General features: G+C 35.4%; 1 protein-coding gene across 36 annotated transcripts in view; it reads left to right on the top strand.

Annotated features, from left to right (window-relative positions):
* Sorbs2 (sorbin and SH3 domain containing 2) overlaps window positions 1-13355 on the top strand; it is a 392887-nt gene that overhangs the window by 377329 nt on the left and 2203 nt on the right. For 29 of the 36 annotated variants that reach the window (XM_087217109.1, XM_021265040.2, XM_087217112.1 and 26 more), the window contains 2 exons: window positions 7512-7561; window positions 11661-11767. In XM_087217109.1, the coding sequence (XP_087073235.1) occupies window positions 7512-7561; window positions 11661-11767 (157 nt within the window). Of the gene's footprint in view, window positions 1-1952; window positions 2052-6783; window positions 6874-7511; window positions 7562-11660; window positions 11768-13355 lie in introns of all 36 variants that reach the window. The other 7 variants (XM_013075172.3, XM_021265054.2, XM_087217130.1 and 4 more) reach the window with 4 other exon arrangements.

Raw genomic sequence — 13355 nt, 5'->3', positions numbered from 1 at the left:
AAAACCTTTTGAATTTTTCTGCTCACAGATTATAAATTGACTAATAGTATTTGTTCTTGTAAATATAAATACAAGTTAAATTAACCCCACATTTTATACTCATTACAAAGAAAGAAAATATCCTAGTTCTAAAGCAAAGAGAAAATTAAATTTTAATAGTATTAAATGGGTATAATATAGTATGCACAAAATCATTACAATAAAATTTTTATCAACCCCATCAACCAGTGTGAATTCAGTGCAATTTTATTCTTTGAAAGTGGTTTCAAAGACAATGAAAAATCTGTCCTATGTAATACAAAATCTTCTATAAAAGTAAAATTTCCTGCCACTTTATGAATGACAGAAAACAGAAAGATAAATAATGAATTTGATGTAAAGATCTGAATCTGATATTTTCCCTAATCTCTTCAGAACGTTTTAAAATAATAAATTTTCATAATAAAATTATTATAAATCTCAGCTGCTCTCTAAGCTGAGCTTCCTATTCCATTCAAGAGAGTATTTCACAAGAGACTTGTAGGATGCAGGCTCAAACTGTAGCAGAAGCACATAATGAGGAGAGAGAAGGTATTTTTCTCGGGTTTCCTCCAAGAAACTCAGTTATTATGATCTATAAAGAAGTCTTATCCTCCTCAAGCAACCGCAAAGCATGATAACTCCCCTGATCACTCCCACGACATGAAGTTAGTCCTTCCTTCTTCCTGGTATGTTCAAGTGATCTTTTCAGCTGTTCTCATACACATCAGTTTCTCCTATGAGCTTGATATTTATAGAGCCTCTGCATTAGTCAGCATTTGGGTAGCTCCAGTCCAAGAAAACTCAAAGTAAGTGTAGCTTAAACAAGGTTAAATATATTTCTCTTAGTCATAAATGCAAGTTACCTCTACTGATATGACAGCTCCACAATCGCAGAGGCCCCAGGTGATTCCCAGAAATTGCCTCTATCCAAGCTCTTAGAACTTACCACACCAGCACATCCAGGTACAAGGAAGGTTAGGAAAATGTAGGCTTCACTCAGAATGGCCATGTGCCTACATCACATCTGGGGTCCTTTTAGTGAAGATGGAGAAGAGATACTGGAGAACACCAAGTGTTCTCTGCCATGACCCTTTAGGAAACATGCCAAGCACATTTCATCCCAAGACAGCAGGGATTTGAAGTCAGTTATTACTAGTTATTATGAAATTTTTCCTAAATGAGAGTTGACAAAACCACATGCTTTTATTTAATAGTCTCTTAGTCCCACCAAAGTTCTCTTAAGGCAAATCAAGTATCAGATACTACATTGCTAGATCCTGTCCTGTGGTGAAATGAAAATAAAACATACCACCATACGAGAAAGTTAGTCTGTTTGCTATCACATTAAAGATCTTACTTTGAGATATTACCAAAACAAGCTTATAGTTAGGGTGAAAGGCAGTATTTAACTACATTTCACCATTAAAAAAAAAAATAACCCTTATTTTCTTTTTATGTGTTTTGTTAGAAAATTTGCATCTAACAAATGTTTGACACTTTCCATGACATTTTATGAGTATCAAGCCAAATTTATCTTTGTCTCAACTTTGTGTCTATTTAGTAAGCACAGAGAAAACAGGTCAGATTTGTGAATGTCTTGAATCTAATTGTGAACCATTTTTAAAGAGGTAACATTTCCTACGTGTGTCCTTAGCCATGCACGTTCCAGTCAAACACCTTTTCATGTATCAACTTCCCCCTATAAATCCTTCCTGCTGTGTCTGTGAGTCCCATGTCAAAGCAGCAACCCATGTCTGCATGTGGAAACCACATGGAGTGGCCAGAAGAGCTGTCTGCAGACTGTTAACCCTCCCTGCTCTGCTATCCGTCAGGAGTTTGGCATGCTGTGTGTGCATGGGAAGAACAAAACAGGAAAACTCCTCCAGAAGGCTGAATGATGAAGGCTAACTAACTTCTTATGGCTTTTCCAGGCTGATTTAAAAAGTGAGATATTTGTCCTGGGTAAGCCTCCTCGTAGCCCGGTGATGTCTAAGAGATCCTGCAGCTCACCTGGCAGCAGTTCAAACAGGGTAGGGTCAGACCCTCCACCCCACCCTGTGGCAAGCATCCTGGCCACCCTCCCTCTCCCTGGGCTCGCTCATTTTTAGTTGTCTTTGCTGTGATCTGACAATAAAGTAGAGCTAGAGAGACCCTTGAGATGAAGTGAACATTTGATAGTGGTGAGTCATGAAGTCAGGTTGACAGGAAAATTCTATCCTAAGTATCTGGATAGTGTGTTTCCTTGAGTGTGCCAGGTTTCCCAAACTCAAAGAGACATGATGGAATTCTCCACTATATTCATAAGGTTACAGTGTGTGTTGTTTTCTACACCAATCTCATGACTCTATATTAAATTGCCACTTTCTAGTCACTGCTTTTAGTGCAAAGAACAAAATTGTTGCAGATCATATACGGAACTCACTTGCTTCCCATCTTCTTGGCTTCTGTGTCGTTCAGTTTGCTTGGATTTATTTTAATACCTAGCCCTTGTTTCAAAATATTTTGTTGCTCTGGTGATGTGTACTATGATCACTCAAGGTCCCAATACTGCTCTCGAGTCATGTACTCCTAATGTCTTGACAGCTTTGATTGAACTTAAAGATCCAGTTACTTTCCCTTCATTCAATTCTATAACATCTATCACATTTTAGAATGAATGAACTCTAAATGGTACTGTCAGTACTGGAGAATACAACCAAGGAGTTTGGGGATTTTCATTTATGCATAAGTTAGGATTCTTTTCACCCTTTCTATTTTAATGGACCCTGCTTTAACTCTAACTGCTGTACCACATAACTATGTTTCTATATTTCAAGTTCACATGGGCTTGATTTTTTAATTTTTATTCTCATTTTTTTTAAATGTAGATTCTGTTCTGTATTTATGCCATTTTGTGCTTTTTGCTTTGCAGAATAAGGTCACATTTTGTTGCTGAAGCAGAACCTTGTGTTGCCATAGAGAAAGAGGAATGTGACTTTGTAAATACTCTTAGACTCACTTGACAGTCTTCCAGAGCCCCCACACACACGCGCGCGCACACACACACACACATGCATGCGTGCACACACACGCACGCACACAGTTTTCCCAAAAGTTAACACATCCTATCCATAAATTTTCATAGATTAGTGACATAGTATGCTTTGGGTCACTTTAAAATTTTTCTTTGCCAGATCTTCCTATTATTATAACTTTGTATGTTAGGTTATATGTGTTTATATGAATCATAAATATTCTATTTTCTTTCAATTTATGCAAATTATATTTTACCGTTTTAATTTCAGAAGGAAAAATAGGTCTATAAACATAAATATGGTAATATTCTTAGAAGAATGTCATCTAATTCTTGTGACAAGTACTACAACTACAATTTTCTGGAAAAAATATTGACTTACAAACTTTAGAACTGCTTACAACGCTTTCAAAGACTTTTCCCCATTATTATTTAAAGTAACAATCCATCTTTATTTAAGGATTATTTAATATAAGATATAGCTAACCCTCCAAAGACACTTTTGCAGAAGCACAAATAAATGGCTTTCAGACAGACTATTTCCCATGACTTGAAACAGTTAAGTATATATTATAGTGATTTCAGAGAGCTATCTAGGATATTTCAAAACAACTGTCTTAGGAGCAGTGGTTTATGGTTGATCCTAGCTTTGAAAATGACCCCATGTTTAAAACCTGTATCTTTTGTATCCATTTTTGACAGCATAAAAAAAAATAGCTACACTAAAAAGGAGGGGAGAAATTGTTATATTGCTAAGGAAAAATTAAATGTTTATAGGATACCACGAAAATAGCACAATGCTTCCTTGGATTTTCTAAGTTTTATCGTACTGTTAGGATTCATCAAGGAAATAGAAGCATGATACAATTCTTGCTCAAATTTTCCAGCACAGTGATAGTAATGTGTTAATTTGAAAACCATCTTCTTCAGCTCACAGTTCATGTAAGCCTCTCTGAATGTCACAAATGTATATTGTTCTATATTTATCTCAGCTCTGCTAAGAAGTCATGAGTAATAGATGCCTGAGCAGACAGTTAAAATAGAAATGAAGATAGACCAAAAATATTGGTGGCTAACAAATGATTCCTTCTCAAGAGCTTCAAATGTGGGAAGAGAAGAAAGTGTTCAGAAAAATAGATAGTTATTCCACATCATTCTGTAGTCTTTAAAAGAGACTTTCAAAATTAATCCAGCCTGAAGGAATTTGGTTAAGAGCAGACGGAAGGGGAAAACAACTTTTACCTTGTTGCTGCCACTAGCCACCATTAGGTGGCAATAGAGAGCAAACACGGTACCAATCTTGAGGTGCGCGAGGAGTTTCAACACCAGCGGGCAAGGGCAAAAGATCTCTCCTGAGATAATTTGCTTGAATATCCATATAAAACATAAGCACCTGTCTCAGAAACAAAATTAAGACACTAATTTTTCACCAAGATAGGCCATTATAATATTTCATTCAACAAAGAGTGCTAGTCAAAATTATCATTCTATTTCTTTTCATCTATTTATCATTTTAAGAAACTATCCAATATCTTGCGGGTTTTTTCGTATGTTGTGGTTCTGTTTTGCTGATCTGCAAAATGAAGTTGAATTATTACCAATATTGTTTTAACACAACTAAGACACGTAAGAATTAGCAAGTAAATGTCAGTTGTGACAGCTCACTGACGACGGAATGTGTAAAGTTGATGAAAAGCAACTTTACATAGCAGGGAAAACCGACTGAGGAAACACGGATTCTTTATGGGCTCCCTAAGGGGAGCACGATTTATCTTTATCTTGTCCAATTCATTGAGTTTAGAGATAAGGAGCTAACATGCATCTCCAACCTCATGCGGTAGTGCACAAAACAAAGACACATATGTGCCCTCATAAATAACTATCAACAACATTGATTCCTGTATTGCTTTTTAAATATAGTCAAACTCTGTAATTAGTCACTTTTCCTCAAAACTGGCTCCTAGTTAACATGAAGGCGATTCCTATTAAAGGTAAGCTTTGAAGTAGAGATCTATGGAATTAAAGGAGCCGCACACTTAAAGCAATAGCCTAGTTCTCCTAATTGTCAAAGGGACAGTTCATGTAAATGATTTAGGAAGTGGGTTGAATTAAATGAACTAGAGGAATTATAGTGGTGATAACTAAAAGGATATATATCTTAAAAGTAGCCAGCTTTATATTAATGAAGGACTTAATTTTTAAATGCTGTTCACATTTTAATGAAAGGAGTTATGAAAATAGACCAACCAATTTTACCAAGCACTGAATGCTATGACTTAAAAGCTACAATTTCTACTCAATTTTAAGATTTTAGAATGATTTAAATATGTGAAAATAAGCATGCCATTTTTAAAACATAATGACATATAGTTTAAAACTTTTTCTAGGAAAATAACAAATTATTGTCATATCTGAAATTTTGTTATGCACTGCAAATGGTGCTATGGATGTTTTGTGAGATAACAGTAGCTATCTTGGTTGTGATTTGAAATATAGCATATGTGGTTTGAAATATAGCATATGAGATTTGTTTACAGTTTCTTTTATATACACAGTATTTTGAAGTGATGGACATGAACACTCAAAATCGTATGGCTTTAATGTATACTCTGGCCAAAAATTTTACTCCAAGGAAAATATTCTAAGGAATAGCTCAAAAGAAGAAAATAGCATTTTGAATAAGAATGTTTATAGTACTGTTATTTATAATAGTCAAAAAAAGATTAGACCAATCTTAACTTCAAAAAGAGAGAGAAAAATGGTCAAAAGAACTATCATATGTCAGTACAGATGTGAGGGAACATTATTCTGAAGTCATTTAAGATGAAAAAGAAAACTGGGAAAAGAAGACTATTACAAAACAGCAGTAATGGTAATTAATATATACAAGTCTTTTGTATGAATGTTTTACACAGATACAAAATTCTATTAATTAAAAGAGAAATTGAAGAAATGTAATCAAAACATCTGGAAATTGTTTAGGCTTAATCATTCTTAAAATAATCCATTTTATAATTTTAATAATGGATACATTGTTAGTAATTTTACACTGATTTATGAGTTAACTATTTCATGATCTCAAGTGATCCAGGTGTCCAGTAGTTCTTGCCTGCACTTTAGTTCTAAGTTTGTATATTCCATTTAAAGACTGTCAAGTGAAATTTCTAAGAATATTGTTAGTGAGTGCTTCCAAGTAATAGATTGAAAGCTTGAAGTTTTGCTAGTGAAGGTATTTAGAATATCCTCTATGGACACCATAGCTAGGAAGAGAATGAATAAAGAATTTAAGAATGGGGCAGAAAATAGTCTCAGGCCAAAGGGAACCTCAGAGTTCCCCCTCTAAGCTTGAACTAGTGATGTTTCTATAGAAAAGTTGCAGGAAGAACTTTCCAGCCTATCAATAATCCAGTCATAACTATGAAAGTCCAAGAATTGGTCCTGATGTGTAAATATATGGATCTAGTAACTAATCTAGTAGCCATCAAAAAGTCACTTACATAACTCCCATGCAAACTCCCTGATTTTCTTAATGCACTTTGTAGCTATCATTTAGAAGATTATGCTGTGGAAATGTGTTGTGAATGAGTTGTATGCATTTCTTTCCCGAAAATGGAACACATAGGCCAATGTAAGTTACACCAAGTTTTATGTATTCAACAAATGTGTTAACTTTCCTTCATTGAAGTATTTATGTGGCTATACAAGATGCTAAGGCTTGTCATTTCCAATATTATAAGTATCTATTACAGATACTGGTCTTGATGCTTAGTTTAAAAAGAAAGGAAACTCTTTTGAGAGTTCAGTGCACTGGGAATTCCTACCAATATTTCTCTTCTAAGGTAAAATGTTACATGTTACCTGGATATTGTTTGTTGCATTTTATTTAAAGTTCTCTGTTTTCTCTTTTGAAAAATGCATGTGCCCTCTCCACATTGAGAACAGAGAATGTTAATTCAAATGTAGCATGGGATGTCTGCCTATTGATATTTCATCCGTACTGTATGTGGAAATGTTGTCTGTGAGGGAAAAGTTTACAGAGTGACTGTGGATATTTTGCCGTTCAACTAAATGTGGCTTACCTTCTGCTTGTCTGAGAAAACGCTGGAGAATAAGGCTGTATGAAGGTGTCGCTCCTGCCTATCCTAGTGGTTTGGTGTCCATGTTCTTACCATATTCCTGACCTTTGAAAAATCAATGGGACTAAACCCTGACTCTTCCTTAATGCTTGAGCAGACTAGATTGTGGATGTGTTCAATACATTGGAACCTTGGTTATTTTGATTTAATTTAAAGCACCCTTCAAAATATTTTAGCGATAAATTCCTCAGAAACCCTTTATTTGGTGATTTTTTTCTTCCTCTTGGTTTTTTACAACAGGAAACATTAAATGTCAAGAAAAGTATCATGCCATTATCCAAATTATCTTCTAATTAGTAACAGTTTAAACATTTACTACATTGAAAATCATTTCATTTCAGCCACAGCATCCTGTGTCTACTCATGAAAACATTCAAGGTGGGGGGGAACCGTAAGTATTCTTCTTATCTTCTAAATTCAAGACTAACTTTGACCCACAAAATAGGTGATAGACGTACCAAAACAGAGGATTACAACTTTGCAAAAAAAGGAGATCCAAATACTGACATGAGATCTCTCGACTTACAAGAAATTATAATGGTCTCCATTTTTTTATGACAGAGATCAAAAGCTAATATTTAAAAGAAAACAGGGAAAGTTTTCATATGCACTAGGAAAACCTTCCAATGCTGCAGTGATTCCAAAGATTTATAAATCTCTCTCCCTCTGCTCTTCCAGCCATGTAACTGGTAACTACAACCTTAAAGACATACAAGAAAAGGTCCTAAAATTGTTTCTCCACTTACTGGGACACTTTGAAAGTAGACCTATTCTACTTTAATAACATCACTGCAAAGTTACATACTTAGAAGTGTCTTTTGAAAATGGCCATATTAAAATATTCACTATCCTTCAGTTATATGATATTATTTCCACAGCACCTACAATATGCCTTTTCAAACTTTACTTTCAAATTTCCTCTCCTAATATATAATTTAAACCAACCTCAAAGTATTAGATGTTGCCTTTAGGATTCTCTTTTGTGATCCTTTTTCTCTCTCATCTCACCTGTGAGAGATGCTCAGATCCATTTCTGATTGGTTCTACCTATTGTAAGTCAAGAGTGAGACCCTGGAAGGAACAGATAAGGCCCAGGCCTTGCCTGCGCTCCTGAGTCATGCACAGCAAGCCTCCAGCTTGCTGCCCATGCTCTGCAAACATGGTGCAAAAAGGGCAGACAGAAGATGACTCCTCCTAGGCAGGTCCTGGTGTGTGCCTTGACCTTCAGCACCATCCATTCCCTCCTCTCTCCTCAGAGGTCCAAAACTTAGCTAAAAGCATGTTCTCCAGAACTCATCTCTCCCTGGGACTGGTTGTCATCTTCCTGTACATCCAGAGAGGTGTTCTTGCTAAGGGAAAGTTCACATTATAGAACTAATGATCATTTAAAATCTCTCTTAATTGGAAAATGTTAAATATAACTTGTAATTCTAAAGCTTTTGTTTGTTCTCTTATTTGTACAAATGATGATAGGATCACAACACAAAAATAAATTCCAGGGCTGTTTATTGCATTACCAACATGTTCTATTCAACAGTTTCAAAGGAGTTTATGTAAATATATAAATACATAAAGTTATGTCCTGTTACACTGTTCTATGTCATATTCAAATGTGATCATTTGGTTGGTATAAAACCACAGAGCCCATGGGGCCTAAGACATTTTCCCCATTTAATTCTTTATTAGACTTCTGTTTGGTTACAGCCTTAATTAGGAATGTGAGGTGTTGCTTAATGTCATTTCAAAATAGTCTTTGAGTTGGGTATGTAGCTCAGTGGTAGAGCACTTGCCTACCATGTGTGAGACCCTGGGTTGAATTCCTAGAACCAAAAGGAAAAAAATAAGTTTTGAAGCAAAAGTAGAAGCATGACACTGTATCCACACAATTCACTCTGGGTGCGTTATGTTATAGAAGAAGGCACAAGTTTTACAGTCCAGTTTGGCTCAGCATTTCCCATTTAAAAGACAAATTTCTTTGTGAGACATCCTGACCTCACTGTCATCATTTATGTCACCCAACACATCTTCCAAAACAACATTTTTAATTGTAATTTGACTGCATTTCCCATCATGTGATGCTGATTTTGAAAGCCAGAAAAGATAGGAAGATTTCTGAAAGATTTGTTTATATTTCCATAAAATATTTTTGTGGTCTAATTAAACCAAAATGTAAGTAAATTTTGACCTGCATGCTGACTGTCATCATACAAAAATGAAGTAGGGGTTGTGCCAATTTTAGCTTGTTAGCTCTGGGAACCTTGAGACTCTTCAGGCAGCGGGGGTTTGTGACCTTAAATAGGCCTGTCTCCATGAGCGCTTGGAGCTGTGCCTGCATGAAGGCTGAGCCTTGAGAACCTCAGTTCAGAGAATCACTTTTCCTGAAGTGAGAGATGCTATGCATATCCACTGAAATAGCGGCCCAGAACTGACCATTTCTCTCACAAATGTGAAACTGGAACAGGGGCCGTGTTGAAATCGACTTTCCCCATTATTATACAAAAGATATCATTGCTTCACCTGACCAGCCAGCCTCAGAACCAAATCAACACCCCAAAATCCCATTTTACTATTCCTACTAAGGCTGGCCCATGCAAACATCCACATTAGTTCAATGCTGCCAGTTTTCTTCACCACTGTTCTTGGATTCTGGCCATGTTTTTCTACCTTTGGCCACAATTAGAATTCTCCCCCAAGAAAGGACCTCAGAAGACTATTCTCAAAAGAATAAAAATGGCTAAAATAGTTTACTAATATTAAACAGGGCAAGAAATTTCTAATGTTGGAATTTTAGGCTTTGGTAGCAGGTCAGGGAAGATAATGTTTTTGAAATGGAAACAAAGTCTATGTAAATAGGGAAGGGTGGAGGGATGAAGGGAGCACAGGCAATGGGGAAAAAAAATAAGAACCAAGATACGTCATGTACAGGTACAAGCACCCAGTGATAAATGTAAACATATTGTATACCTAAAAGGTACCAATAAAAGAATTTTTTAAAAAGATACTGTTTTTGGAAGAGGATGTTAGGCACCATATGCTACCAGCTCTTTTCTAGAACTCCCCAAAGCCAACTTTGTCCTGATACACCAAACTGAACAAGTTCACAGGCAGGGAAGCCGGTGGATTAGTATACTTTATTTATGATGTACTATCTGAGTTAACGCGATAGAATATTTTTATTCTAACAAAATGTGATTGTTAGACTCATTAAAATAATTAGAAATAAATCATTTTTGTTCCAGGGTATAATTCATTATCACCAACTTCTTAAAGTTGGCTTAAAAGAATTCAAAGGACCCCAGAATGTTATTCTTATTTTCTAACCTTAGCAGAGTTATATGACTGTTACAAAGAGCAACAAAAACAAATTTACCCATTTTTCAAATAATTGCCCTATAGTATTGATGATTTTTAGTAACATTATGAAGGTTTTCATGGTAAGTATATCAAGTACTTCCTGAACTTCTCAGCCACTATTATTTATGTGTTTTCTATCCAAAGTGCACGTCTATGTTAATATTCATTAAAATACCTGCTATTTATTGCCATAAATTCAATGTATGAATCTATAACTGATCAATGTCATCATAATATATCTCTCAAAGAATTCAGGCAGGGAAAGGAAAGTGATGGCGTTCCATCGGTAATTTTTTCTGACATAGAATTATTTCAAAGGAATTCTTTAATACCACCAATTTCTTCCAGACCCATTTTAAGAAGGAATGTAGGTCCATATTCTATTACTTAGATTGACTCTGTGACAACTGAGACTACATTCACTCAACTTCATAGGTGAACTGCATCAGATTTTCAGATTCTAAAAGTTCAGAAAACACTGATTCAAATTATAAATTTAATTTGCTTTAAAGAATTACCCATGATGAGGGCCAGGGATTTAGCTCAGTGGTGCCACCACCTGCCTCCCAAGTGCAAGGTCCCGAGTTTGATCCCCAGTACCAAAAAAAAAAAAAAAAAAGAATTATCCTTGATGAAAAATAACTTCTCTTTTAAACTAATTCCCACAGAGTGATTTAGACATATACCTAAGACAGTTTGTACATCTCGATTTGCGATCATTTGAAAATTCCATTCGCAAGCCTCAGTTATTTGCTTATGATTATGGCTAGCTAAAGCTATGATTTTTGTTTTTATATAGTTGCATAATTAGTATCTGAATGATAGACATTAGATGATTGGACAGTTAAAATGAAAGTCTGACCTACAAATGTTAAAATATTCTAATCCAATTCATGTATATACAATCATCTATGAATATTCTTCCCTATGCATTTTGAAATATCATTAATCTAACTCACATGGAAATCCCAAGTAAATTATTATGTATTTTACATGTTTATCCAAGACTTATACTGCCAAATATATAGCATGTAGATAAGAATAGAAATGTTAAAAGTAAAATGAATATTGTACTATCTTCTATAGTTTCAAAAATATGTAAAAACATTCAAACACATCCATTTGTCCTGTTTAAGGTTTCAGGCTCTGTATAACTATACTCCTAGGAATGAAGATGAGCTGGAACTCAGAGAAAGTGATGTCATTGATGTGATGGAAAAGTGTGATGATGGATGGTTTGTTGGTATGTGTACATTTCCTTCCAGATACATTTGGCTATTTTATAATTTGCTTGAATTTGCCCAGTTGCATGTTTCACTATGATAGTCGGGCTTTCTTTGAATTCACAATGCCTCTGATCTTTCAAACATTTGTATGCACTGTATAATCCTAATTTCATTTTTAATATAGTTTAGTATTTACTGCTCAGGTGTATCTGACTTTCTGCTAGTTTTATTCCAACTAAATGAGAAAAGAAAATTCCCTTCAATAACACCAACCAGGGAGGACTATGATTTAACAATAACAAAAACAATAAATGTCCCCAAAATGTTCAGTGGGAAATGTCAACACTGATAATCTCAACAGTGATAATTTCAATAGGGATAATCTCATTTGAAATAGAGCAAGAATACATGAACAACTAACCCATTTCCAAGGTCTGGTATAGCTTCCCCAGTGCTTCTTCTTAGCTCCAATTTGTAGTAGAAGTGGAAAGAAGTTCCAGTCTTATCACTTCAAAAACAATCCCATTCTTATCATCTTAAAAGAAGACTAGAGGGCTGGGTGTGTGGCTCAGTGGTAGAGCATGTGCTTAGCAGGGGAGCCCCCTGGGTTTAATCCCCAGCACAAAAAGTAAAAAGGGAAAAAAGAAAAAGACCAGAGGTTTTCTGAGAAAATGTTTGTAGACAAAAGTATTGTACACCAGGACACAGCAGAAAAAGGTGAAAAAGAAATGCAGGATGTTGGAGGAGAGCAAAATCTGAGGAAAGGAGGGGTATGGACAGATCCTGCCATGGTGCAAAAAATGAAAAAAAAAAAAAAACTCTGAGGCCACATTTGCAGACACAGGCTTCTGATCTATTCATATTGATTCTCATCTTTAAGAAAAGTAAAAATGACTTCTTTGTGGGGATAGGAGATACAACCAAACTAAGACAATACACTCCAGAGTATTAATGAGAAATGAAACTTTGGAGATCCTATTTCACTGTATTTTTACTGGAAATTCCAAATAAGAATTTAGTGCACCAACTTCTACAGAGTATCCAAGAAATCATGGTGTTTAAAACTAAAGGCCATTTGTGCATTTGGTTTAAATCACCATATTAGAAATAGTGTTCAGTGATTGAATTCCCCACCCACTCACACAAGTAATAATCTTACTTTTCATTAATGACTTATAAATTGTTCAAATTTTCTATATTTTATTTAAAAATTCTGGCTTTCTTTTAAATGAATAAGGTAGCATTGACCATGAGGTAATAAAACTTTAGATATTGGCAGTGTCCCAGATAATCCCTTAATTTGTCACTTGCGTTGAGGATGGCTCTTGTCTTTACCCCTTGCTCCTGGGCTTTTCTAGTCACCCCGACACACTGCCAACCTTCACATTTGTTGAGTTCCACCACCCACCTCCTCTGCAGGATTGTCTTTCCCTTTAGACCAAGAGGCTGAACTTTTTTGTTTAGCTTGAAGCACATCATGTATGCTTAATAGGCAAAGAGCACATCAGGCAGAATAACTAAAATTGCTTACTTTTTCTTCTTATGGTCTTAGAGTTTTCATTCTTCTTTTCTAAACCCTTCTGGTCTTGCTCTCTTACTGTAACC

Source organism: Heterocephalus glaber, unplaced genomic scaffold (genome assembly GCF_053883595.1).
Source record: "Heterocephalus glaber isolate CG9 unplaced genomic scaffold, H.glaber_assembly_v1.0 deba00001461, whole genome shotgun sequence".
Taxonomy (NCBI): domain Eukaryota; kingdom Metazoa; phylum Chordata; class Mammalia; order Rodentia; family Bathyergidae; genus Heterocephalus; species Heterocephalus glaber.
The sequence above is the reverse complement of the archived record's forward strand: the minus strand, read 5'-3'. Positions and strand labels throughout refer to the sequence as shown.